This window comes from Lepus europaeus, chromosome 5 (assembly GCF_033115175.1).
Source record: "Lepus europaeus isolate LE1 chromosome 5, mLepTim1.pri, whole genome shotgun sequence".
Taxonomy (NCBI): domain Eukaryota; kingdom Metazoa; phylum Chordata; class Mammalia; order Lagomorpha; family Leporidae; genus Lepus; species Lepus europaeus.
The window spans coordinates 140042176-140068087 of NC_084831.1; the positions used below are offsets into that span (position 1 = coordinate 140042176).

At 62.4% G+C, this 25912-nt stretch overlaps 3 protein-coding genes across 6 annotated transcripts; 2 read left to right on the forward strand and 1 right to left on the reverse strand.

Annotated features, from left to right (window-relative positions):
• The first annotated feature begins 490 nt into the window (after positions 1-490).
• ASIC3 (acid sensing ion channel subunit 3) lies at positions 491-4480 on the forward strand. Its single transcript, XM_062193801.1, has 11 exons — positions 491-1359; positions 2017-2167; positions 2405-2532; positions 2631-2826; positions 2922-2978; positions 3075-3222; positions 3519-3610; positions 3703-3782; positions 3884-3955; positions 4113-4171; positions 4322-4480. Exons 1-11 carry the CDS (start codon positions 826-828, stop codon positions 4398-4400), a joined length of 1596 nt encoding a protein of 531 aa, XP_062049785.1. The 5' UTR covers positions 491-825; the 3' UTR covers positions 4401-4480.
• A 998-nt stretch (positions 4481-5478) lies between these two features.
• CDK5 (cyclin dependent kinase 5) lies at positions 5479-9326 on the reverse strand. Its single transcript, XM_062193802.1, has 12 exons — positions 9210-9326; positions 8515-8603; positions 8361-8428; positions 8192-8252; positions 8032-8088; positions 7285-7380; positions 7116-7190; positions 6849-6945; positions 6610-6679; positions 6034-6094; positions 5866-5946; positions 5479-5764 (listed from the first exon to the last, which is right to left on the reverse strand). Exons 1-12 carry the CDS (start codon positions 9244-9246, stop codon positions 5678-5680), a joined length of 879 nt encoding a protein of 292 aa, XP_062049786.1. The 5' UTR covers positions 9247-9326; the 3' UTR covers positions 5479-5677.
• A 302-nt stretch (positions 9327-9628) lies between these two features.
• SLC4A2 (solute carrier family 4 member 2) lies at positions 9629-25866 on the forward strand. 4 transcript variants are annotated; one of them, XM_062192852.1, is made up of 24 exons: positions 10940-11107; positions 13137-13250; positions 15123-15288; positions 15420-15661; positions 15741-15859; positions 17600-17832; positions 17923-18065; positions 19015-19195; positions 20658-20793; positions 20898-21063; positions 21185-21299; positions 21403-21587; positions 21772-21997; positions 22183-22398; positions 22486-22634; positions 22748-22942; positions 23522-23776; positions 23889-23978; positions 24125-24291; positions 24628-24881; positions 24979-25148; positions 25245-25270; positions 25375-25548; positions 25636-25866. In XM_062192852.1, the coding sequence occupies exons 2-23, from the start codon at positions 13200-13202 to the stop codon at positions 25541-25543; spliced, it is 3654 nt and encodes a 1217-aa protein (XP_062048836.1). In that variant the 5' UTR covers positions 10940-11107; positions 13137-13199; the 3' UTR covers positions 25544-25548; positions 25636-25866. The 4 variants fall into 4 exon arrangements, with proteins under 4 accessions (XP_062048835.1, XP_062048836.1, XP_062048834.1 ...); XM_062192851.1 differs by lacking the exons at positions 10940-11107; positions 25245-25270 and adding an exon at positions 9629-10050; XM_062192850.1 differs by lacking the exon at positions 25245-25270.
• Positions 25867-25912: the final 46 nt, after the last annotated feature.

Sequence of the window (25912 nt, forward strand, 5' to 3'; positions counted from 1 at the left end):
GACCCCCATGTGCCCTGTGGAGGCCGGGAGGCTGGGGGCAGAGAAAGAAGAGATTTGTCAGTGCCAGACTTCCCACTACTTTCCAGCCTGGTCAAGAGCCAAGTCTACTCTTTGTGAAAGAACAAATGATCCTTGATGAGGTTCCTGGGAAGGGCAGAGAGGCAAAAGAAGGGCAGGGTGGGTCCAGGGTCAACAACTGACCCCCAGGCCCGACCTACAGGGCAGCACCAGGGACCCTGGGGGGGGGGTCCCAAAGGCGCTGCCAGCCCCAACTTAATCTTGGGTTCCCCTCAAGCCCTACCCAGGAATGCTGTGGTTTCCTCCTGGCACTGCCTCTGATCTCAGCCACAGCACCCCCCTCCCCCAGCCACTGCACTAATGGCTCAGCCTGGAGCCCCAGGGACCGCCCCCACCCCCCAGACTGCTCTGCTGGCCCCCTTGCCCCCCTCACTGCTGAAACCCAATCCTCTGCGGCAGCTCTGGCTCAGCACCGCCTCAGCGCTGCTCCGCAAGCCCTCCTGCTGCCGCTGCCTGCGCCCTACCTGGTCTGTGCTGAGCCCCCAGCCCAGCCGAGCCACGGCCTCTTTCCGGGGAGCAGGCTGAGCGGGTCCAGCCAGGCCACTTCGTCCTGTCCCACCAGGCCAGTGTCTCCCCACCTCTTGGTCCTGGCTCCTCCTCTCCCACCCTCTCCTCTCCTCTCCTCCCCTCACCTCACCTGCAGTGGCCCCTTCCTAGCTACCTGCATCCTGCCTCACCTCCTGCCAGCCCTTGGCTCACTTGCCAAGTCCCAGGAGCTGGTCACGAGCCTCCTCTGAAGCCTCAGCCATGAAGCGCCCCTCGGAGCAGGAGGAGGCCCGGCGGCCAGCCTCAGACATCCGCGTGTTCGCCAGCAGCTGCACGCTGCACGGGCTGGGCCATGTCTTTGGCCCGGGGGGCTTGACCCTGCGCCGGGGGCTGTGGGCTGCAGCTGTGCTCCTGTCGCTGGCTGCCTTCCTCTACCAGGTAGCTGAGAGGGTGCGCTACTATGGGGAGTTCCACCACGAGACGGCCCTGGACGAGCGTGAAAGCCACCGGCTCACCTTCCCAGCCATTACCCTCTGCAATATCAACCCACTGCGCCGCTCGCGCCTCACGCCCAACGACCTGCACTGGGCTGGACCCGCACTGCTGGGCCTGGACCCCGCCGAGCACGCTGCCTTCCTGCGTGCGCTGGGTCGGCCCCCGACGCCGCCTGGTTTCATGCCCAGTCCCACCTTTGACATGGCACAGCTCTACGCCCGCGCTGGCCACTCCTTGGAGGACATGCTGCTGGACTGTCGCTACCGCGGCCAACCATGTGGGCCCGAGAACTTCACTGCGGTGAGCCGAGCACCCTGCCCGACCCCAGCACTGCCAGCCCAGGCTCCCCCAGAGTCAGCGAGCCTTAATGCCCTCTGCCCCGAGATCCCTTCCTTCCCACAGGGCTTGTGCTCCTCCCTGCACAAGTGCTGTTCTATCCTGCGTGGGCAGGTGCTCACCTTGGGGCCCTCTCCCTGTCTCTCAGCTGGATGGCAAAGTGCAAGGCCATGCCTTTACGCACAGGTGGGGACCTGGGCCGGCCCCATACCCAAGGGCTGGCCTGTGGAGACCCTGCTCCTGGAGGTGAGGGGCTCCTTAGTACTGGGACTGCTCTGGGGGCAGAAAACTCCCCCTCTCTGCCAGGTGGAGCAGGCTTGCTTTCCCTCTGCTAGCCACAGAGGAGGGTGCCCACTTCCTTTTACCCTGAACCCCAAAGAAACACTTGCCCTCTAAGGCTGTGCTCTGGGCTTTGAAGGGAATGGAAGAGGTGGAGTGATCGATGAGTAGGCAGCCAAGAGGGTCCAACTGCATGTGCGGAATGCAGAACGGGGCTGGGCATTGATGTGGGTTTCAGCATTCAAAGACAAGACTTGGAGCATGAGGAAAGAAGTCCCTGCTTTCACGCCTGCCAGGGGGTGGAGGACAGGGCTGTCACTTTGCGTCTGTCCCCACCCCCAGATCTTAACCAGGATGGGACAGTGCTACACATTTAACTCTGGCGCCAATGGAGCAGAGCTGCTCACCACGCCCAAGGGCGGTGCAGGCAATGGGCTGGAGCTCATGCTGGATGTGCAGCAGGAGGAGTACCTGCCTGTGTGGAGAGACATGGGTATGGAGCGCACGTGTGAGCCTGGGGCCATGAGACGCAAAGGGCTAAGGGAAGGAGAGGCGAGGAGGGGAGGAGGGGCTGGGGAGAAGCCCCTGAAGCACCTGTGAGAACAGGCAGGGCTGGCTCATCCCAGTCCTGGGGGCGGGGGGGGGGGGGGAGGGCACAGTGGGAGGTCTCACCTGGATAGTGCAGGAGGCCTAAGGTTGGGTCTCAAGCCCCAAGGGCCTCTCCCTGCAGAGGAGACCCCGTTTGAAGCTGGGATTCGAGTGCAGGTCCACAGCCAGGAGGAACCACCAGTCATCGACCAGCTGGGCTTTGGGGCCGCCCCTGGCTACCAGACTTTTGTGTCCTGCCAGAAGCAGCAAGTATACTCACCTCCAAACCCCTCCCACCTCAGACCTGTCCCAGGAGCTCAGCACCTCTCACGTTCCCCAGGAAACCTCAAAATGCTATCCCTCCACAGCTAACCTTCCTGCCTCCACCCTGGGGTGACTGCAGTTCCGTATCTCTGGACCCCGACTCTGAGCCCGACGCCTCCGATCCCCTGGGTTCCCCCAGCCCCAGCCCCAGCCCTCCCTACAGCCTAATGGGCTGTCGCTTGGCCTGTGAGACCCGCTACGTGGTTCGGAAGTGCGGCTGTCGCATGATGCACATGCCTGGTAAGGGGGTGGAGGTGGCCGCATCCTGGGGGCAGGGACCCGGGGGGCTACTGGGCGCTCCTGAAGCTGTCTCCTCCCCCTCAACTCCACCCCAGGAGGCGCGCCGGTGTGCAGCCCCCAGCAGTACAAGGATTGCGCCAACCCAGCCCTGGGTAAGGGGCGAGCCTGTAGCCCAATTCCACATCCCCAGGGAGGCCCTCGTTCCCGCTGCTGCTGTCAGCTCTAACCGCGGCCCCTGTGGCCCGCAGACGCCATGCTGCGAAAGGACGCGTGTGCCTGCCCCAGCCCTTGCACCCTCACACGCTATGCCAAGGAGCTCTCCATGGTGCGGATCCCGAGCCGCGCTGCCGCCCGCTACCTGGCCCGGAAATACAATCGCAGCGAGGCCTACATCGCGTGAGCTGCGCCTGCCAGGAGGGGGGTGGGTGGGCCGGCGGGCTGCCTCCTCTGAGACAAGGGGTTTCTGGGGGGAGGCTTGGCCAGAGCCTGGTGCGCATAGCCAGGGTGGACACCCTACTCCACACCATCACCGGCGTGCGACTCTGGGAACGGCTCAGCCTTTGGGGCCCCCGGGATGATCAATGCTCTTTCCCAGCATTCTTCAGAGGAGCAGAGGAAAAACCTGCTTCCTGGTAGCAGCTAGCACCGGCGTGCAGGTCCTACAAACATTCAAGGCCTTCCTTTTCCTCCAGGGAGAATGTGCTAGTCTTGGACATCTTCTTTGAGGCCCTCAACTACGAGACAGTGGAGCAGAAGAAGGCCTATGAAGTGTCCGAGCTGCTGGGTGTGTGTGCAGGGGACACCCCCACCCCAGAGCTCCAGGAGCTGTGGGCAGGACGGGTGGCTGTGAGTGGATGGGTATCTCTGTTTCCACAGGCGACATTGGGGGCCAGATGGGGCTGTTCATCGGGGCCAGCCTGCTCACCATCCTTGAGATCTTGGACTACCTCTGTGAGGTGGGCCAGGGCCCCAGCTGGGGCAAGAGGGGAGGTATGGAGGCACTAGAATCCGTGGTCAAAGTGCACGCTGGCCATCTCGCCCCACCATCTGTCTCCAGGTGTTTCGAGACAGGGTCCTGGGACATATCTGGAACCGAAGGCGCTCCCCGAGGCACTCCAGCACTGATCTGGTATAGCTTGCTCGACCTACCCCACCCCCACCCCCTCCAGGGGCGTGCAGCCTTCTCCTCAGAGGCCTGCATCATCCTCCCTGGGACATGGGTGTGAGTGACTCTCTGGTCCCTGGGAGGGCCTCTCCCCACCTCTGACTCACCCCTTCTCCCACAGCTTCAAGAAGGGCTGGGCAGCCATCGAACCCAAGTTCCCCATGTCAGCCTGGGCCCCAGGTAACACAAAACAGCCCCCTAAGGTCAAAGGATAAGAGGCAGGTCCACTCCAGAGGGCAAAGTTCAGGTCCAGGAGGGCAGGGGCAGGGGGGCAGAGCAGGGCAGTGGGTGTGAAGGACCCCTGACTAGCACTGTGTTCTGTCCCACCAGGTCTCCCACCCCTCCCTGTGCCATCACCAAGACTCTCTCTGCCTCCCACCGTACCTGCTACCTCGTCACTCGGCTCTAGCCCTGCTCTCAGCATCCTGGGGCCCACATCTCCACATTCTGGAGTCAGCCTGCACGTGTCTTTGCTATCTTCACCCCCAAATAAAGTTCGAATGCACCTGCCTCAGGTGTTCCTCTTCCGGGGCAGGGACTTAGCCAGAGCAAGGTTGGCCCTAATCAGGCACAGGAAGTCCTCTGCAGCTGTCATCCAGCTGGCCTCAGCTTCTCCTGTGTGAGGCTGGTCCCCAGACTGGCTGCACAAGTCTCTGCACGACGTCAGTAGCAAGAGGACATGAGCTGTGGGCACCTCGTGGAGCTGATCGGACTGACATCTCGGAGAGGGGGAAGAACGGGTGTCTGCCAAGATCCGGACTCCGTGTGACGGCACACAGGTCACACTCGGCACACAGGTCACCGCACTACGAGGGTACAGCGGGATGCAGGCTAAGGGGGCGGGTGACGCAGAGAGTGCAGGCTGTGGTCCTGCCTTAGGTCCTCTCACATGGGGGACCAAGGACCCAACTGTCTCCGTGGGAACAGCTTGTGCCTCCTTAACCTCATAAACACTGAAGTCCTCAGCTTGAGAGGGTGGAGAAGGAGGAGAAGGAGCTCTCTCTTCTCCCTCCTGCTCGGGCGCCAGCACAGGCTCGGCCCCCCTATCTTTCTGTGTACCCCAAAGACTGGAAAACTGACAAAGAAGAAGGGGATAGAGGAGGGGCTGTTCCCGATGGAAGCACACTTTGGGGTCTGTCCTGCTGCAGCCTGCAGGCCCGGGTAGAGCAGTGAGGAGGGAAGGGAGGAGGGCCAACAGGAGAGGTCTAGCCCTCTTCTCCACACTGCCATGGAAGCTCGGCCCTGCTCAGATGCTGGCTGCCCGGCCCTCCGGGGCTGTGTCCTGGGCAGAGGGAGGAAGGGGTGTGGCACAGTGCTGCCCTGAGCCCAGCTGGGGGGGGTGGGCAGCCCTGCATTGTGGCTGCTTAGTGCTGGGCTGGGTCTGAGCAGGAAGAGCCAGGCTGCAGAGGGTGGTAAGCAAGGCAAGGACCCCACCCCACCCCAGTTCACACCCCCTTCAGAGCCACCCTGCCACCACATCAGCAGACTGTGGGAAAGGAGCCAATTTATGAAATTAAATAAAGTCCATGGAAAGGGGTAAAGACCACGGGCCAGGGCATCTCCACCCTGGCTGGACCCAGCACAGCTGGAGCTCAGCATACCGTGCAACCCCCACTTTCCCTCCCCTCCTGGGAGTGGGGCTTAAATAAGGCCAGGCCCCAGCCTGGCAGGCAAGTGTCCCAGAGCCTAGGGGGGACAGAAGTCTGAGAAGTAAGGGTGCTGCAGGGCCTCTTCTGCGGAGATGCGCTGGACAGGGTTACACTTCAGAAGGTTCTGGACACAGGGAAGGAAGGCAGAGGCACATTCAGGCCAGGTCAGCTGCCAGAGCTCCGCCTCCCCTGCTCCCGGCCCCACACTCTGCCGCTGGTCTCTACCTGCAGCAGGTCCCTCCCTGTGGCGTTGAGCTTGGGCACGACGTTCACCAGGGACGTTGTGGCCGGGTACATTGGGTAGGGCTGTGGAGGGACAGAGGGAGTCAGGGCCACAGAGACTGAGCTGAGAGGGACCCTGCTGAATCACACCCCTCCCCCACCCCGTCACACCTTATAATCTGGCAGTTTGGTCATAGCGGGCCACTGCTCCTCAGTTGGTGTCCCCAGCAGCGTGTCCACAGGGTCAAGGGTCACTCGCAGAAAGGGCTGCACCTGTACCTTCAGGGGCTCCCCCCAGGAGAGGCTTCCTTATGCCCACCCCAACCCCCCTCAGCCCCTCCATTACTCTGTCCCCCTGGCTTGTGACGGAAGAAGGTCCCGAGCACGTGGCTGGTATATTCAGTGCCACCTGCACAGCGCCGAGATGGGCCAGGTGCATCGCAAGCACTAACTCAAACGCTGCTGTCTGGGGTCCCAATGAGCCAGTGTCCTTCCCTTTCTTCCACAAAACCCCTCTGCTTTGGCCTAAGAACTTCTCCGGAAGCACACTCCAGCATGCCCTCGTGCCTGCAGGCCGCACCTCTGCACAGCGTGTGCCAGCTGCCTGCCTCTCACCCTCGGGAGAAGCCTGCAGACCCCACCATCCCGGCCAGCCCATCGCCACCCTCACACCTGTGCTGTCAGTCCACGGCCTCGCCCCCTTCCAGTGGGCCCAGGGCTCGGGGCCCAGGGGCAGCGAAAGGATATCGGAAGATCCTCTTTAGCTGGTCATCCACATCGTTGCCAGGGAAGAGGGGCCGGCCGGCATTGGCCAGCTCTGTGAGAGGGGCACAGCAGTGACGCACCGCACACTCCCCATTCTGAGGCACCCCCTGCACCTGCCATTCCCGGACCTGAGGGCCCTACTCCCTTCCCCTGGAGGGGACCCTCCAGACCCTATTTGTCAACCCAGATAGGGGATAAAGAGCAGAGCCCCAGCACGTCACCTGCAAAGATGCAGCCGGCTGACCACATGTCGATGGACGTGGAGTACAGCTTGGCCCCAAAGAGGACATCCGGTGGGCGGTACCACAGCGTGACCACCTGGAGAAGACCCCGCCCACAGGGGCGCCCTCCCACTTAGAGGGCTGGGAAGGAGGGTGGAGAGGGGAGCTCAGAGAAGAGAGGGGACTGTCTTGGGCTGGTCATGAAGCAGGAGCTGAGAAACACCAGGGACTGCTTCCCTCAACTCCAAATCCCACCCCTCAGCTCACCTCAGCTGAGTAACAGCGGACAGGAATCCCAAAGGCTCGAGCCAAGCCGAAATCGGCCAACTTCAGCTCCCCATTCTGAGGGGAGACGGGAGGGAGGCACGCACGGGGCTGTCAAACGGTCTCAGGGCAGGCTCCTGCCCCCGCCCTCCCCTTCTCCCCCGAGCAGTACCCTGTTGATGAGCAGGTTCTGGGGCTTTAGGTCCCTGTGCAGCACATTGCGGCTGTGACAGAATCCCAGGCCTTTCAGCAGCTGGAAGAGGAAGGACTAGAGTGGGGGCAGAGGGCAGAGAGTCAGACACCCTGGCTACGAGGTGATGCCCAGCCGTGGGCATGCTCCCTGCCTCGCCCTCAGCTTTGTTCCACGCCCTACCCAATGCCCAGCACCAAGCTCAGGACAACACTATATGCACTCACTGCCGAGGGTTGGCTTTGCAGCCCGTACATCAGGGTACAAGTGGCTCTGCTCCCTGCCCTTCCGGACTTTATAGCCCGATAGGCCTTCTGCCTTCCCGGCCCATGCCGCTCTCCCCTACCTGGCTGGACCTGAGTGTACAGACTGTTACCACCAACATGGACATTCTGCTCCGGGATGGTTCAGGACCTGACTCCCCTGGAACCTGGGCCAAGGCACTTGGTCTCGGGCCTAGTACTTTCAGCAAATGTTTGTTGATTGAATGAGTGTAGCTCTTTGGGTGGAAATAGCCATTGGCCTCAGAGTGTCACTATACAGGTCCGAGGAGACCATGTGGAAATGCTGGCTAAGCCTAGAGGCCCCTGGAGGGCAGGAGCAGGCTTGCTCTTTCTCTGATACCCCCCCCCCCAGAAAGTCCCTGATTTGTGCCTAAACAGGAGAGCTGACACTGGATACAGACCGGAACCCCAGCCTCGAAGAGCCCCAGAACACCCCTCCCCTCACCTTCACAATCTCAGGATCGAGGTCACCATTGCAGCTGTCAAAGTACTTCTTGAGGTCCTGTCAAGGGATGCAGCAGGGGAAGAGGACAGAGGTGAACCTCCATCTGGGCCCCACACCCTCCCCAGCCTGCTCCCTTTCAGCCCACCCCACCCCCTTTCACCTGGTCACAGAACTCGAAAACCAAAGTCAGCTTCTTGTCACTATGCAGGACGTCATGAAGCCTACGGAGAAGCAAGGGCTGAGCCAGGCAGGGCTGCACGTCTGCACCACCCCAGCCAGGCTGAAGCCCCCTCCTCCTCCACCTGCAGGGCCCCCTGGCCCATCCACACCTGACAATGTTCTTGTGCTTCAGCTCCTTAAGCAGGCAGATCTCCCGGAGGGCTGAACTCGGCACACCCTACACATCGAGGGAGTAGCAGTCAGATCCCACCCACCCCAGGCCTCCTCACCTGCCACTCCCTGCCCTGGTGTCCCCAGTCCTACCTCGTCATCGTCATCCAGCCTCACGCGTTTCAGAGCCACGATTTCGTGAGTCTCTCGGTTTTTGGCCTTGAACACGGTTCCGTAGGTGCCTAAGGGGAGGAGATCATAGATGAGGGGGAGGATGCAGCACCCTCCCCATCCCCAGGAAGTGGGGAGGGGGGAAGGGCACTTGAGTGTGTAAGGGAAAGGCTTCAGGGTGAAGGGCAGGCTTGCAAGAGCTTTGTAAGTGAGGACGCTGCAGGGTAGGGAAGGCCTAAAGGTTGAGGCTCCAGGGTCTGAGCCAGAGGCCAGGGTAAGGACATCGCTAATAAAGGCAGCGCTCCGGGAGGTCTGGCCATAGCAGGGCTCTGGGAGAGAACTGAGGGCCTGCAAAAATGTCAAGGCTGGAGATCTGCTGGGGTCTGGGTGAGGATGTGCAAGTGGTGCTGAAGCTAGGCGTGGGAAACGCAGGACGTGCCGCGGCTGGGAGGTCGGCTCCACAGGGAGGCTAAGGTTGGGAGTGGGAGTCCGCGGAGAACGCTAACACAGGCAGGGCTGGTGTCTGCACGGAGTGCTGAGCTTGGAGGCCAGGGCTGCAAGCCAGTGCTGAGGTCGGAGCCTGCAGGTACCGCAGACTATGGGTGAGCCGAGGCTGCAAGGAATCCCGAAGGGTCTGCAGAAGAAGATCTTGCAGGAACATCTCGTGATTCTATTACCTTCCCCAATCTTCTCCAGCTTCTCGTATTTCTGCATCACGGCAGCCGCGGGGACCCCTGCGGGCCCTGGGTTCTAAGACTCCGGCCCCGGCGTTGCAGAGGAGGCGGCACCCCAGCCTCCGGCCCCGCCCCGCCTCCTGTCTGCGCATGGCCTTCTGGGGCTTGTAGTCCTAGGACGGCCAGGTTTCCCAGCGGTGTCCGGAGACTCGGGCAAGAGGACTACAGCCCCCAGCGGGCTGCGCTAAGGTCCTCTGCAGCACTCGACTCCCGGGACTCCGGTTCGACCGCGGAGGCAAACCCTGGACTCCAAGTCCCAGAAAGCATCACGTGTCCGCTCCTTGGGCGTCCCCACCGTGACGCCACGGTTCCCAGTGTGCCCCGCTCTTGTTATTCCTTTTCTGTGTGCCTTCTTGAAAAGGGTCGCTCTGGGACTACGCGTTCCAGAATGCGGCGGGGTGGGGGTAGGGCGCCCTCGGGTTGAGGTTTGGCGGCCCAGATCCGGGACCTAGTGGCCCAGCTCTGACCTGGTTGATGATGAGTTCCGAGCGACCTCAGCGCGGGTTTCCACCTCGCCTCAGGCCTCCCAGTGACCTCAAGGTTGATTGGGGAATAGGAACGATGACCTCACAGGGACCAGCTGACCCCAGGGCTGGGTAGAGGCAAGTGTTTGCCATTTCTGGCTGGATTGGAAGGGCGACTTCTCCCTCTGCTGGACCCCATCTTTCGTCTCGGAGCCCATGATGAGGCGAGCCGGCTGGAGCCCTGGGAGTCCCCCCAGATCCCAGTCTTCCGAGCAGAGCCCACTGGAGGCAGTCAGGGTGTGGCCCACGAGGGCTGACAGGTTGGTTACCCCCTCTACAGACAAGACCACAGACAGATGCTACACTTACAGCAGCCTTTACCTCATCCCTTACAGCAGTTGATTATAGATTTTCCTGTGCTGCTCTCTAATTGTCTCACGATTGCATTCTTCCGGGCTGTGAACTGGGCGAAAACAGCCCCAAATAGCACTCCGCAGCCAGGAACCAGGACTGGTGCTGACAATTTGTGGATTAATTCCTTCATATCAGAATGCTTTCACATACACAATGCTGTGCTTCACCCACGTGGCAGACTAAAAAACAAACAAGTCTATAATCCTTACCTAAACGCATTTTTAATTGAGAAAACAAGATGGCACACAAAGTTCTTTAAAAGAACAGGACTCGATTCAGGGTGGAAGGTAGCAAGGACGAGGAGGGGGCCGCCGCGAGGCGTCTGTGTCCCTGAAAGTGACCAGTCCTAGGGGTAAGGGGCAGCCAACCTCCAGCCGCCATCACCTCGTGCCCGGTGCAGACAGGGGGGCTTCTCTTGGAGGCCTGCGGGGTGGCGTGGAGGTGGGCGCAAGAGAGTCTTGGCCCTGCTGCGTTTGTATCGCAACTGCCTGGATTTCCTGGCCGTCCTGTGCCGGCTGGGATCTCCAGCGAAAAGCAGGCTCTTCTCCGCCCAGAAGTGCCGTCATGGAGCAAGAGACGGCGTCCCCGGGCGCCCGAGCCCCGCGCGGGGAAGCCCTGGGCGGCGGCCTCGCGGGGCCGGGCCCAGAGACCCCGCGGGGGCGGCCTCCGGGGCCCGGCTCCTGGTGCCGGGTAGTGCCTGGAAGCGCGCCCCCACCCCCTGGCCTCGGCCCCCGCTCTCCGCCTCCCCACTGGCCGCGGCGGGGCCGCGCACGGTGCGCCGGGGGGCGCGCACGCTGGGGGCTGGCCTGCCCGCGACGCGGGGGAAAGTTGAGTTGGGAGAAGTTGGGAGCGGCAGGGGCGCGCCCCGGGGTGGGCACGGGGAAGTATTTGGGAGCGCGCGAGGGCGCCGGAGGACCGGGAGAGACCCCGAGACCCCCGGGGCACGAAGCGCCGAGCAAGCGGGTGAGCGGAAAGGTGGCGGCGGGGGAGGGCCAGGGCCGCGGAGGGAGGAAGGGAGGGGGGGAACTCGGGACTCGAGCGAGGAGGAGTGGAAGTGGAGGAAAGGGCGGAGACTGGGGCGCGGGGAACTAAGGTCTGGACGAGAGGATGGGGAGGCGAGCGGAGTCCCGGTCGGAAGTGGGGATTTGGGGGTCCGCTTCTTAAAGTTGCGTGAAGCTAAGGGTGCCGCGCCCCCTTGCCACCAGGAGGGGGTAGTCTCGGGGAGGCGCTGCCTGCTCTCCCTCTCCTGGGCGGGCTCCAGGCGACCCCCTCCCCGCCCCCCCACCCTCATAGAGTTCTTGAGTCCTGCCTTGGACGCCTCGCCTAGGGCTTGCCCGGAGCCTCCGGCCCGGGTTCAGAGGTGGAGCCAGGAGAGGGGTGTTGAGGGTCAGGTCAGGACATGGGGTCGAGCAAAAGCGGGGCCAGCCGAATGGGAATAAGAAAGATGAACCCGGAGGGTTGGATGGGACTCCCGGGGGGCCAGTATATGTGGGTGAGGAGCTCTGTGCCGGTTGTAGGGGGCGGCGGTGCCTGAAATCCGGGGTCCACTTCGCCCTCCCTCCTCTCCTCGGGTAGACACACGCCCTCGAGCTGTGGAATGTACGAATTCACTTGAGACGTGGTTAATGCCCAAGTAGGGGTCCAGGGTGCTAATCCCTCAGGCAGGGGCAGAGATGCTAATCCTCCGGGCCGGTCGGGGCTGGTCCCCGGAATGTGCCCCTACCCCGGATTATGGGCACCGATGCTCTGGACAGAAGCTGCTTTGTGTTCGGGGATAGCCGGGGAGGAGTGAGGGGGGTGAAGGGAGGAGGGCACAGCCCGGAGGTGGGAGGGAGCCCCTGCAGGTGCTCAGCACAGATCCCCACACCCCTGCAGGACACCTCTCCCCCACGCTGGCCATGCCCTGGCTGAAGGCCTGCTGAGGGGGAGGTGGAGAGAGCAGTCAGCTGAGTTGGAGTGCTTGCCAGGAATGTGTCGCCTGGGCTCCCCACCCTGGGCTGATGCCCCCCACCTGCACTACTGACCCTCCATTGACCTGCCCTACCCTTGAGGTAGCCCTAAGTTGGGCTAACTGGGCTCCCCAGACCAGGGAGCTTCAGTATTGTTACCATCGGAGAGCCTGGGGGCCCCCTTGCACTGCCCTGCCCTGTGGGAACAGGCACTCCTGCTGTTCTCCCCCAACAGTGTCTTCTCGGGACTCCGGGACAGTCACTGTCAGGAGGGCAGCAGCCCGGGCTGCTCACCTTTTCCTCGCCTGAGCCGGGGAGGGGAGGAGAGGGAAGGGATCCCGACTGCCCCTCGGAGGCTGAACCTCGGGGTTTCTGTGCCCAGCCCATCACGTGCCCCTCCCCCATTATAAAGCTCTGCCCAGCCTGTGCCCACCGGCCGGCCCTTCCTCCCTTCCCACTGAGTGAGTGGAGTTGGGATCGTGCCCTTCCTGGCGGGAGCCTGCTTCTCTCCAGCCTGCCGGCCCGGGCGGGGGAGGGGGCACCCCCTCGCAGCGGGTGCCCCCCTGCTTGCCTCTGGGCTCCCTCCAGAATCCTCTCTCTCCGCTTCCTCTCGGGCAGCCTGCCCCTCCTCCCTGCAGCTTCTGCTCCGCGGGTGTCTCCCTCTCCCCACCACACCCCTGTCTCTGGTCTCGGGCCCACCTCCCGGGTTCCTGTTTCTGCCTGGGCCCTCGCTCCCGTTCTCCCTCCACTCTTTATCGTTCCCTCCCTGATCTCTGCCGCGCTCGCTTCCTCCCCCTCCCGTCCTTGCGCTCAGTCCCTTGGCGCTTCGTGGCTCCCTCCTTCTCACTCCTCTTCTCCTCTCTCTCTGTTCGTCTCTCTTCTTCCTATAAATAACTCTCCTCTTTGCTCTCGCCGCCTCTGAGGGCCACCCTTTCCGCTCTTCGAAGTCGATGGGGATCCTGAGCATCGAGGGGACCCTCGTGGCGGGCGCCCGGCCGCTTGGCCTGCTCCTCAGATGGTGATCCGTCCTCTCCCCCACCCAGGTTATGCCTCCGCCTTGTTGCTCTGAAAGCCGCAGCGACAGCGAAAAGGGCTAAGATTTGGCCATGAGCAGCGCCCCCCGGCGCCCCGCCTCGGGCGCAGATTCTTTCAGAACGGTGAGTGTTGCCTGCGGGGTCCGCCGGGCCCCCCCAGTCGCCTGTCCTGGCAGCCACAGCTGCTCTGGCACAGGGTCCACGCCAACCGGGTGCGCGCTTGTGTGTGTGTGTAGGGGTGTAAGCTGGGAGAAGGAGCCTGAGGTGTTTCGGGGAGACCCACTGCCATCCCTACCCTGGTCTTGCAACTTGTGGCGCGATCGAGAACCTTTTAATCCTTGGGGAAGGAGTTAAAGACTGTTTCTTGAAGACCTAGACGGTAGTTTAGCCTCAGTGGAACAGGAGCCTTGGAAATCCTGGGTCTCTGACCCTGCGACCCCTTCAGACCCGGCCTTGGTGCGGCGCGGAGGCTCGCGCGCAGCTTCTCTCTGGCCAGGACTTGCGTCTACGGCTGGCTCCGCCCCGGCCCCGCCCCCTGCCCACGTGCTCCCCAGGCCCGCCCCTCCGCTCCCCCGCCCCCCACGTGGCCGCCGCCCCACGTGGCCCCCTCCAGATTTCCCTAAGGAGGCTAATGATTAACCCCAGGTGCCACAGTCAGCCCTGTAATTGGTCACTTTGGCCCAGTAGGGCACGTGACTGGGAAGGGGTGCGGGCCAGTGCCCTTCCCCTCTTTCCAGTGTTCACCCCTGCCGGTCATGGACTTCCTCCTGCGGCCTCAGGTGCGAGGGGTCCGCCGCCCCCTCCCCCCTCCCCAGGCTGGCTCCCTGCGCCCTCTCCCGCCTGCTTCCTCCTGCGGTGCTGCTTCTGGTGGGAGCCGGGCTCCAGCTGTGGCGATGGGCTGGGCAGGAGCCCTCTGTGCAAAGGAGAAGCCAGCCTGACCCTGTCGTCCTCTCGTATCCAGTGTCCCCGCCGGCTCCAGCGGCTCCAGCTCCCCACTCCTCGGTGTCTCCCCAGGACCCGCCCTTCACCCTGGCCCTCCTACCCTGGCTCTTCCTTGCGCTAGCCGCAGGTGCTGCCATGGAGGGGCTGCCTACCCCCGCCCCTGGAGGTCCCGATGCCCTTGAAGTGCAGAAGCTCCTGAGCAAATATTTGGCGGCGCCCAGAGCAGAGACCGGCAGGGGGTGGGTGGGGGGCTGGACCAAGGCTGCCCGCCCCGGCTCTGCTGGGCTAAGCTCTCCCAAGCGCCGCTGCAGTCCCTGCCCGGCTGGCCCTGCCCTGGCTGTCTGCTGCCGCGCTCCTCCGCAGGATGACTCAGGTGGGGGGAGTGGGGGTGGGGTGAGGGGCGGGGCTCGCTGCCTGAGGGGCTGGTGGGGCCAGGCTTGCTGCTGTGAATAGGGGGCTCTGCTGGCTAGGTGAAGGGTGCATATTCCTGTCCCTAGTAGGGCTGGGTTTGTGTGACTCAGGCCTGCTCGGAATCAGCTTGTGGGGGCCGCCAGCCAGAACTTACTTTTGGGGCTCAGCAGGTTTCCTGTAGCCAAAAGGAGTTCCTTCACTCTCTGCCATGTGGACTGCCCAGTTAGCACACCCTCCCTCCAGGCTGCAGGAGGGCTGGACACACGGGATTTCTCCTGGAATCTCCAGGCTGGGCCCTTTCACCTGCCCCAGAACTGATGGACACTGACTGCAAGACAGGGTCCAGGCAGCCGGGAACCCAGAGGCTGCTGGAGGGTGACTGAGTCCTGGCACTGGAGGGAACAGATTATGGGGGGTGTCAGATCCCAGATTTGAGGGGACGGTTTGCTGAAGAGTGTGTTGGAGGGGGGAGACTGCTGGGGGTGGGAGAGGGTACTGGGTCCCTGGTGTTAGGGAGGGTACTGGCAGCCAGGGACCCACTGCCCGGAGGCTACTGTATCTCCAGCGCTGGGCGGGGTGGGGTTTTGGAGTCCAGTTCCCAGTGAGCCACTGTGTGACCTCGGCCACCCTTCTTCTTTGCAGCCAGAACCAGAGAGCTTGGGCCCTGGGACACCTGGGTTCCCGGAACAGGAGGAGGATGAACTGCACCGCACCCTGGGCGTGGAGCGGTTTGAGGAGATCCTACAGGAGGCCGGGTCTCGTGGAGGGGAGGAACCAGGCCGCAGCTATGGGGAGGAAGACTTTGAATGTGAGGGACAGGCAGGGGTGCACGGGAGGCAGAGGGCTCAGGCTCGGCTGGGCTAGGGCTGGGGTTGGGGGCCGGGATGGCCAGGGAGGGACTCTGTGCCTGCCAGCAGCCACGCCCCTTCCTCCCTGCAGACCACCGGCAGTCCTCTCACCACATCCATCACCCGCTGTCCACCCACCTTCCACCGGATGCTCGCCGCCGCAAGACCCCTCAGGGCCCAGGACGGAAGCCTCGAAGGCGCCCTGGAGCCTCCCCAACTGGGGAAACCCCCACCATTGAGGAGGGGGAGGAAGATGAGGAGGAGGCCAATGAGGCCGAGGGGGCCAGGGCACCCACAGAGCCATCCCCCGCCTCCACTCCCTCTTCGGTACAGGTGAGGGAGGCCCCGGGCACTTGGGGAAGCCTGCAGGGCCCTGGCCTGTCCCTTCTGCCCACAAGGATCCGTGTTGCAGTTCTTTCTCCAGGAGGATGAAGGCGCGGAGCGAAAGGCGGAAAGGACCAGCCCATCTCCTCCTACACTGCTGCCCCACCAAGAGGCGGCCCCTTGGGCCACCAAAGGAGCCCAGACTGGGTAAGTACACCCCAGTCAACAAGTGGCTCTCCCTTGCTATAGCGCTGAGGTGATGCACAGAAAAGAATGGACCATGGAGTCATCAGGCTGGGGTTCAAGTCTGCCCAGGGTCTGTAGAGAAGGCGTAATAGAAGCCTTCTCACTGGGTGGTGTAGGGATTAAAGGGTGTTGTGAGCTAAGGTTCTAAGTGTGGTTTGGCCAGGCAAGGAACAGATAGGCTAAGCTGCCCCCCACCCCCCGCCTGGCCCTCCACCCTTCATGTCAGAAGTGGCATCGAGCTATGGCTGGGGAACTGAACTGGTGGCCTCCCAGTGCTGCCCCAGGGTTGGAGAGGAATAGGGAACCCCTGTCATTCCTGGGGGCTGCTCGTCCACCCCAGTTGGAAACCGAGTGTTATCCTGTGACACGGCTCCAGGATGCTGTCCCTGCACGCAGTGGCCTGGCTCATACAGAGCGTCAGTACCAGCAGGAGACTGGAGTTGAGTTTGGGGGCACCAGTCAGGGACGGCTTCCTGCAGGAAATGACTTTGAGCCGGTCTCAAGGTCGTTGCTATCGCGGACCTGTTGTGTTCTGGGTGCCAGGTAGTGCGAAGGGCTGACAGAGGCGCAGAGTGCACGGGCACGCCGAGGAGACGGGCTGTGCGGATGGAGCTGGCCTCTGGTGTCAGCCAGCCAGGAGGAAGCAGGAGCCTCAGAGAAAGCCTGGCTTGGAGACGGGATGGGGGCAGTGGACAAGGGTGTGCACAGTGAGGGCTCCGAGGATGGGGGTGGGACGAGAGGGCCTGGCAGTGGACAGCTCTGTCACAGGAGGGGAAGTGGGCTTGGAGCGATGGAGCAGCTCAGTATCAAGAGAGGAGGATGGGGGAGGCAGGTGGGGTTGGGCCTGGGGCACTGACACAGAATGGGGAGAGGAGCAGAAGTCAGAGCCTGCAACGGATGAGGCATTTGAATTTGGTTGTTTTTGTTTGTTTTGTTTTATTAATTCGAAAGGCAAGAGAACTCTCTCGTCCTTTGGTTTATTCCCCCCAAATGCCCACAGCCACCAAGGCTGGGCCAGGCCAAAGCCAGGCGTCCGGGTCTCTCACATGGGTGGCAAGCACCCACGTACCTGAGCCATCAGCCCTGCCTCCCAGTGTGCATTATCAGGAAGCTGGAATGAGGAGCAGAGCTGGGGCTCAGACCCCGACACTGTGGTCTGGGATGCTGGCGTTCCAAGCAGTGTCTTAACTGCTAGGATAGTGCCCAGTCCAGGATGAGACATTCGTACCCTCCCCACAAGCTCAGGGAAGCCATCAGCAGCTTCCAAGGCCTGTTCTACATCAAAGACCCCTTTAATTAGTGATGCCTAACACTGGCCACCTCCTGAGTCCTGTGGTAGGGGTGTGTGGGGGCAGGGCTGAGGGGCAAGGGACTGAATGCAAAGTAATGTTCTTGATCACCTGTTGCGAGCCATGGCCCGCACTGGTGCTTTTCCTGAATTTCACCTCTCTTAGCACCATGAGGGCCTTAGCCCCACTCTGCTGAGGAGTTGATGTTGGTGGGGGTACTTGTTCAGGGCGCACAGCTAGAGATTGCTTCCGGAAGTCTCTCTCTTCCTGCACCCACCTTCTGGGAGTGGGGAGGGAGAGCATGGGATAGGGGCGTGGGGGGGTCTGGTCCCCATCCTGCATTCCCCTGTGTGGTGCTGGGTGTAGGGGAGAAGGCCACTTTCTTGGGCTCAAGGCTGCTCTGTCTCTCCAGAGTCCCGGTGGAAGAGGTAGCAGTGTTGGCCAGTGGCACAGCAGGAGGTGACAACGGGGGTGCCTCTGGGCGCCCCCTGACCAAAGCCCAGCCCGGGCATCGCAGCTACAACCTTCAGGAGAGGCGGCGCATCGGGAGCATGACTGGCGCCGAGCAGGCGCTACTGCCCCGCGTGCCCACAGATGAGAGCGAGGCCCAGACGCTGGCCACAGCCGACCTAGACCTCATGAAGAGTGAGTGCTGGGGCCTGGGCCGAGGCCGGTGCCGGTGGGAAGAGGAGTGTGGGAAAGGGGAAGGCTGACTCAGGCTCTGTCCCTGGCCAGGTCACCGGTTTGAGGATGTTCCTGGGGTGCGGCGGCACTTGGTGCGGAAGAATGCCAAAGGGTCAGCTCAGAGCAGCCGGGAAGGGCGAGAGCCTGGCCCCACGCCTCGCGCCCGACCCCGGGCCCCCCACAAGCCCCACGAGGTACTGTTCCCTGCATCAATGCCGCCCCACCGTCTCTCCAACCATCTTCTTTCTAGCCTCTGGGGCAGCAGTAACCTCACGCTCCGCTCCGGGGCCGCCCGCTCTGGTCACCAAGGTTGCAGGAGTGCAACGGGCACATCTGGGCGTTGTGGTTATGATTCATGCCCGAGACATTGCGGATGTTGTGAGTGTTGTGACCGTCTTCTGGCAAGGTGGCAGTGAGGTGTTTGGGGAGCAGCTGCCTTTTCCTGGTTTGAACAAAGGGACCCTTTGGGCCAGAGGTAGCCCTCGTTTTCCAAACCCAGTCATCTCTGCTCACTGGCTCCTCCCAACAGTTTGTGAGGAAGGCGGCGCAGGTGGAGGCAGCCGTAAACCAGGCGGCTGTATCTTGGCCAAGGTCACTTTGTTACTGAGTGGCACTGCCCGCCGTCGACTCCGGGGCTCTGATCCTGAGCTCTCTGCGTTTTTTTGAACCTTTTTATTGAGGTATAACAGTCGTACAGTCATTCCCAGTCGTCTCCAGCGTCCAGCTCGGTGTTGCTCATGCGACACCTGGAAAACTGCCACCCAGATAGAGGCCGTCCCCACACGCGTGGTCAGTGCCCACTCTCCTGTCAGTTGCAATGAATTTTGCCGCTCCTGAATGTACATGGATAGAATCACGCAGGTCACTGCTCCATCTAGAGTGAGAGGACAGCAAGCGCTGAGTCGGGTAGCACGCCAAGCAGCTTATGTGCTTTTCAGTTAATTCTCACAGCCCTCCGAGGTGGGTGTTACAGATGAAGGCAACAGACAGGTTGGTCGGGCCCTTGTGCGAGGCCCCTCTGGGCTGTGAGCTGTGTGGGGGCTGACTTGCTCTGCGCTGAGACCCCTCCCTATGGAGGGGTGGGGGTGGGGGGAGCGGCCTCTGGTTCCGCACCCTGCAGTGCCCATCTCATCTCACCCCAAGGTGTTTGTGGAGCTGAACGAGTTGCTCTTGGACAAGAACCAGGAGCCTCAGTGGCGGGAGACGGCGCGCTGGATCAAATTTGAGGAGGACGTGGAGGAGGAGACGGAGCGCTGGGGGAAGCCTCATGTCGCCTCTCTGTCATTCCGCAGTCTCCTGGAGCTCCGCCGGACCCTGGCCCACGGTAACCTGCGCGTCCTCCCCCCGGGCAAGCCCCTGCTCTGTGGCCTGTTCTCTGAGAGCACTGCGTGTGGTCCCTCACCCCCGCGTCCCAGGGGCTCTGCAGGGCGGGGGTGACGCTGCCCTCGTGTGTCTAGGGTTGGCAGCGAGCAGGTTCTCTGCGCCTGATGTTTTCAACGACGCGTTTGAGGGTGGGGAGCTTTTTTTTTTTTTTTTTTTTTTTTAAGATTTATTTATTTGAAAGAGTTACAGAGAGGTAGAGTCAGAGAGAAAGAGAGGTCTTCCATTCTGTTGATCCATACCTCAAATGACCGCAATGGCCAGAGCTAAGCTGATCCGAAGCCAGGAGCCAGGAGCTTCTTCCGGGTCTCCCACACGGGTGCAGGGGCCCAAGGACTTGGACCATCTTCTACTGCTTTCCCAGGCCACAGCAGAGAGCTGGATGGGAAGTGGAGCAGCTGGGACTTGAACCAGCACCCCTATGGGATGCCAGCACTACAGGCTGGGGCTTTAACACGCTGCGCTACAGTGCCGGTCCCTGGCAAGCTGTTTTTAAACCATTTTGACGGACAGCTCTCCGAAGCTCCTAGCATGCCTCGTGAGCGTCGTGTAGATTCCAGGGCATATGAGCTGATCCCTAGGGTTGTGTGCGTGTCACTGATGGTGTTCCAGCCTGTGGCCGCATGTTTCCTCCTTCCCGTTGGGGCAGTCACTGCCAGTTTCAGAGGGCCTGTTCCCCAGCAGCTGAGGACCGAGAAACCTCCTGGTAGAGCTGTTTCCAAACCGAGAGTGACAAGGCTCCGAGAGAGTCCTGGCCCTTTGGGTACAGTGCCAGAGTGCGGGCACTTGACCGGCCTGTGGCTGTGCCGTGTCTGTTTTGGCTGCCGATGAACTGTTTATCCTTCAGTTCTTTGTTCCTGAAAGCTGACCTTGCTGGAGATATGACCCAGTCACTTTGAAGAGACTTTTCATTTCTGTATGCAATGGTGGCAAGAAGTCTAGGTGCCGCCCAGGGACAGCTCTCGGGCCTGGAGAAGTGAGGGGAAGTGGAGGGGGCTGGGGGGAAGGGGTCGTCTCCGGCTAGTTCAGGGCTGCCATGGGGACAAGGCCGTGTCCCGTGTCCAGAGAGTGGGACGGGGACCTCGGAATGGACACACAGCTCACCAAGAGGAAGGAGGGACTTCTAACAGCTAGGGTGGACAGCCTGGAGCGTCCCACTGAGGCTGGGTACTCACCACACGGAGCATCATAGTGAGTGTTGGTGGTCTCTGCTGAGCCTCACGCCATTCCAGAGGGGCGGTCAAGGTGACGTGGGCATCAGGGACAGAGCTGGGATTCCAGCCCTGGTCCTCTTATCTGTAGGCTTGTGCCCATGCCCTGGGTCACACCCAGCTGGCTGCCCCCGCCCCTGCCCAGCTCACCCACCATGGTTCTCTGGGGAAATCTCCATGCCGCCTCTCTCCTAGGGGCCGTGCTCTTGGACCTGGACCAGCAGACCCTGCCTGGGGTGGCCCACCAGGTGGTGGAGCAGATGGTCATCTCTGACCAGATCAAGGCCGAAGACAGAGCCAACGTGCTGCGGGCCCTGCTGCTGAAACACAGGTGGGGCCCTGCGGGGCAGGGGGCCCCACTTCCTCCTTCCCGCCTGTCCCCAGAGGCCCCTGCCATCACCCCTCGTCAACCTCGCTGCTCTCTGCTCCCGTCAGCCACCCGAGTGATGAGAAGGACTTTTCCTTCCCCCGCAACATCTCGGCCGGCTCCCTGGGCTCCCTGCTGGGCCATCACCACGGCCAGGGGGCTGAGAGCGACCCTCATGTCACCGAGCCCCTCATTGGAGGAATTCCCGAGACCCGGCTGGATGTGGAGCGAGAGGTGAGGGGACAGCAGCGCTACCTGGGGCTGGTGGCAGGACTGTGAGCGAGCCTGGGTGTGAGCACGCAGTGGGAGGCGCCCCCGCCCGGGCTGAGTTCCCTCCTCCCCCATGTTCCCCCAGCGCGAGCTGTCCTCTGCTGCCCCGCCGGCCGGCATCACACGTTCCAAGTCCAAGCACGAGCTGAAGCTGCTGGAGAAGATCCCGGAGAACGCCGAGGCCACGGTGGTCCTTGTGGGTATGTGGGGCGAGTCTCGGGCAAGAGGGGGCTCTGCAGCCAGGCCTTGGGGCTGCTGCTGGCCTGGCGCCTGCGCTCGCCCACAACAGCCTCCTGCCTCTAGGCTGCGTGGAGTTCCTCTCCCGCCCCACCATGGCCTTCGTGCGGCTGCGGGAGGCTGTGGAACTGGATGCCGTGCTGGAGGTGCCTGTGCCCGTGCGCTTCCTCTTCCTGCTGCTGGGCCCGAGCAGCGCCAACATGGACTACCACGAGATCGGCCGCTCCATCTCCACCCTCATGTCGGACAAGGTCAGTGTCCATCTGTCTGTCCTCCTCTGGGCCCTGGTAATGTGACCCGGCCTGGTCCTCCTGGCCAACCTCAGCCCCATGACTCCACCCCCCCACCCCATGCCCCTGGATCGTACTCAGCCCCGGCTCTCTGCCGTCGAGCCTCCCACTTGTGCCCTTCCCGATCACCGTCCTGCTTTGGTAGCAATTCCACGAGGCGGCCTACCTGGCAGACGAGCGCGAGGACCTGCTGACCGCCATCAACGCCTTCCTGGACTGCAGTGTGGTGCTGCCGCCCTCTGAAGTGCAGGGCGAGGAGCTGCTGCGCTCCGTCGCCCATTTCCAGCGCCAGATGCTCAAGAAGCGGGAGGAGCAGGGCCGGCTGCTGCCGCCCGGGGCTGGGCTGGAGCCCAAGTCTGCCCAAGATAAGGGTACGGGCCCGTGCCGGCCTGGGGCCGCCTCGAGGAGGGAGCGGGGTGCACAGGAGGGCTTGAGGGGCACCTCGGGAGAGGCCTGGGTTGCAGTGCTCTTGGCGATGGTCTGCGCGCACAGAGGAGGGCCGGGCCGCGTGGGCAAGAGGGGCCCATGGGGGCCCTGACGGAGGCCTGGGTTGCAGCGCTCCTGCAGATGGTAGAGGCGGCAGGTGCAGCCGAAGATGATCCCCTGCGGCGGACTGGCCGGCCCTTCGGGGGCCTGATCCGCGACGTGCGGCGCCGCTACCCACACTACCTGAGTGACTTCCGGGACGCGCTCGACCCCCAGTGCGTGGCTGCCGTCATCTTCATCTACTTTGCCGCCCTGTCTCCTGCCATCACCTTCGGGGGGCTGCTGGGTAAGCAGAGACCTCGGCTGGGGGGACTGGGGGGGCTGCAGGCACTGCGTGGGACCCCGCTGGAGCTGCTTGCTACTACGTCCTCAGGAGAGAAGACGCAGGACCTGATAGGGGTGTCGGAGCTGATCATGTCCACGGCGCTGCAGGGTGTGATCTTCTGCCTGCTGGGGGCTCAGCCACTGCTGGTGATCGGCTTCTCTGGGCCTTTGCTGGTCTTCGAGGAGGCCTTCTTCACGGTGGGCACTCTTCCTGCCCAGTTCCAGCTGCCTCCCCCAGCCCCCGGCCCAGACACCCACCTTGTCAAGTCGCCGCCACATGGCTCTGACAGCTCCCTGTGCCCTGCCCGCAGTTCTGTAGCAGCAACCAGCTGGAGTACCTGGTGGGCCGTGTGTGGATCGGCTTCTGGCTGGTGCTCCTGGCGCTGCTCATGGTGGCTCTGGAGGGCAGCTTCCTGGTCCGCTTTGTCTCCCGCTTCACCCAGGAGATCTTCGCCTTTCTCATCTCCCTCATCTTCATCTATGAGACGTTCTACAAGCTGATCAAGGTGGGCAGGAGCCAGGGCCTACCCTGTTCCATCTCACGGTTCATCCTTTGGGTTGGGGGCCCGGCTGGGCTGCAGCATCCCCAAGCCAGTCTGGGCTTGGGTTTGTGGAGCCTACAGGGCTGGGACTTCTTGTTCTTCCTGCTCCCACCGAGTCTCCCTGTCACCAACACACAAACCAGGGTTTCAAATCAATCTTTCAAAAATCCAGCGTGTGTTTAATAACAGAGGAAACCCATGCTTCTGTCACCGTACCAACCCAGGGGTGCAACAGAGGTGACACACATCACAGTCTGGGCATCAGGTGTGTGTGTGTGACAGGCTCGGGAGGTGCCACCACCCCCAGGCCTCTTCAAGCCTGACTGGTGCATGGCCTTCCTGCCTTCGCCTGGCTCCTTGGGGCCCTCTCCTCATCCCATTCAGCCCCATGGTTGGTGCTGGTTCTCTGGGTCATTTTCCCGGTCCAATAAGAGAAACTCCTTGAAGGCAGGGTGGGCTTTTCCCCACCCACGGACAGCTGAGTGCCGGGAACCTTCTCTGCGGTCTAGCTGATGGAGTCCTTTGTGGACCTCCCCTCCCCAGATCTTCCAGGAACACCCGCTGCACGGCTGTTCCGTCTCCAACAGCTCAGAGACAGACAGCAGTGAGAACGCCACCTGGGCCGGGGCAGGAACCACGCTGGGGCCGGCCAACAGGAGCTCAGCTGGACAGGCCGGGCAGGGGAGGCCCCGGGGCCAGCCCAACACAGCCCTGCTGTCGCTGGTGCTCATGGCTGGCACCTTCTTCATTGCCTTCTTCCTGCGCAAATTCAAGAACAGCCGGTTCTTCCCTGGCCGGGTGCGTGGGCTTGCGGGCTGCAGGGAGCCGGGCCAGGGTAGAGGTGACTTGCTGGGGGGTGAGAGGCAGCTGCAGGGCACGTGACCTCTGAGCATGGTGCTTGCCCACTCAGATCCGGCGGGTGATTGGGGACTTTGGGGTGCCCATCGCAATCCTCATCATGGTGCTTGTGGATTACAGCATTGAGGACACTTACACCCAGGTAAGGGGGTGGCCATCTGTCCGGCACTGAGCTGCTTCCTCGGCCCTGGGTCCTGGGTGCTCTCTGCTCCAGCCCTCAGCCTGAGCCTATCCTTTAACTGGGTAGATGACAAGCTTTTTCCATCCTATCCCATCTCTGCCCTCCAGAAACTGAGTGTCCCCAGTGGATTCTCAGTGACAGCCCCTGACAAGCGGGGCTGGGTCATCAACCCCCTGGGCGAGAAGAGCCCCTTCCCAGTGTGGATGATGGTTGCCAGCCTGCTGCCTGCCATCCTAGTCTTCATCCTCATCTTCATGGAGACGCAGATCACCACGTGAGTGGTCCTAGCATAGGGGCGAGGTGGGGGCGGGGGGGAACCAGTGTTCCTGGCCAGCATGGGCGCACAGCTACACTGGGCAGGGGAGACCATGGAGCGTGAGGACTCTGACTGCCAGGTGGGCCACTGAAGTTTTATTTCATAGGTCACAGAAAACCCCACTGATGCTGGCTGGGCTGGGGACAAGGGCTGAGGGGCAGGTTCAGCTCCTCGTTGGAAAATTCTAGGCCTGACAGAATGGCCAGGGACCACCAAGTTCCATAACAGACACAGGGTCTGGCTGTGGGGGGTTCTGTGTGCAGCCTGGGCCCCGGCAGGCTTCTCTGCTCTCAGGCTGATCATCTCCAAGAAAGAGCGCATGCTGCAGAAGGGCTCTGGCTTCCACCTGGACTTGCTGCTCATCGTGGCTATGGGGGGCATCTGTGCCCTCTTTGGCCTGCCCTGGTTGGCCGCTGCCACCGTGCGCTCTGTCACTCACGCCAACGCACTCACCGTCATGAGCAAGGCTGTGGCGCCCGGGGACAAGCCCAAGATTCAGGAGGTCAAGGAGCAGCGGGTGACGGGGCTGCTGGTGGCCCTGCTTGTAGGTATGCTGCTCTTGGCCCTGCCCTACCAAGGGCTCTGCGTCACTGGGGTGGGGAATCTGTGCCAGTGACATCTGCCCTGCCCCGCCCCACCCCACAGGCCTCTCCATCGTTATCGGGGACCTGCTCCGGCAGATCCCCCTGGCCGTGCTCTTTGGAATTTTCCTGTACATGGGCGTCACATCTCTTAATGGGATTCAGTTCTATGAGCGGCTGCACCTGCTGCTCATGCCGCCCAAGCACCACCCCGACGTCACTTACGTCAAGAAGGTGAGCCCCAGCTGGAAGGGGCCTCCGTGCCTCTGCCCCGTCCTGGTCTACCTGGGTTGCCCTCCTGCTCTGACAGCCCCTTTACTTTCTGTACAGACCAGGCTCTGGAAGCACTTAAGAAGGTATCTCCATCCCCACCTCTGAGCAGGGGAAAGGGGGTCAGCCCCACGCCCTGGCTGCGGCCAGCTGGTCAGAAGCCGGGGCTCAGCCTGTCTTCCCTCCCCAGGTTCGGACCCTGCGGATGCACTTGTTCACGGCCCTGCAGCTGCTCTGCCTGGCCCTGCTCTGGGCTGTCATGTCCACAGCCGCTTCCCTGGCCTTCCCCTTCATCCTCATCCTCACGGTGCCGCTCCGCATGGTGGTGCTCACCCGCATCTTCACTGAGCGAGAGATGAAATGCGTAAGGGCTCCTGTGCTCCCTCCCTAGGGCCTCTGCAGCCCCCCTCCCCCAATCTGTCCCCTGGCTAACAGCCTCCTCCTCCCACAGCTGGACGCTAACGAGGCGGAGCCCGTGTTTGATGAGCGGGAGGGCGTGGATGAGTACAACGAGATGCCCATGCCCGTGTAGCTGCTGCCTGGAGGGACGGCCAAGGGACTGATGGACAGAGGGAACGGGGCTGTGGGCTGCTTCCCCTGCCCTCCTTGTTTTTATTTAAATGAATAATTTAAAGCCTTCTTCTCTCCACCCCGCCCCCGCAGTAAAGTGCTTCAGCTGTCACCTACTTCTGGCCTTTTGTTTCTTGGGGGGGGGGGGGGCATGAATG

What these genes read in the sequence shown, in the direction of transcription:
- CDK5 (XM_062193802.1), bottom strand. Translation starts at nt 9,246, where the DNA reads ATGCAGAAATACGAGAAGCTGGAGAAGATTGGGGAAG. An exon ending in GGCTGGATGACGATGACGAG is followed by an intron (nt 8,429 to 8,514) that starts GTAGGACTGGGG and finishes CTCGATGTGTAG; the next exon opens with GGTGTGCCGAGTTCAGCCCT. An exon ending in CCAAACTGCCAGATTATAAG is followed by an intron (nt 5,947 to 6,033) that starts GTGTGACGGGGT and finishes GTCCCTCCACAG; the next exon opens with CCCTACCCAATGTACCCGGC.
- ASIC3 (XM_062193801.1), top strand. Translation starts at nt 826, where the DNA reads ATGAAGCGCCCCTCGGAGCAGGAGGAGGCCCGGCGGCCAGCCTCAGAC. An exon ending in GCCTGTGTGGAGAGACATGG is followed by an intron (nt 2,168 to 2,404) that starts GTATGGAGCGCA and finishes CTCTCCCTGCAG; the next exon opens with AGGAGACCCCGTTTGAAGCT. An exon ending in CGCAGCGAGGCCTACATCGC is followed by an intron (nt 3,223 to 3,518) that starts GTGAGCTGCGCC and finishes CTTTTCCTCCAG; the next exon opens with GGAGAATGTGCTAGTCTTGG.
- SLC4A2 (XM_062192851.1), top strand. Translation starts at nt 13,200, where the DNA reads ATGAGCAGCGCCCCCCGGCGCCCCGCCTCGGGCGCAGATTCTTTCAGA. An exon ending in CGACCTAGACCTCATGAAGA is followed by an intron (nt 17,833 to 17,922) that starts GTGAGTGCTGGG and finishes GTCCCTGGCCAG; the next exon opens with GTCACCGGTTTGAGGATGTT. An exon ending in GCCGGTTCTTCCCTGGCCGG is followed by an intron (nt 23,777 to 23,888) that starts GTGCGTGGGCTT and finishes TTGCCCACTCAG; the next exon opens with ATCCGGCGGGTGATTGGGGA.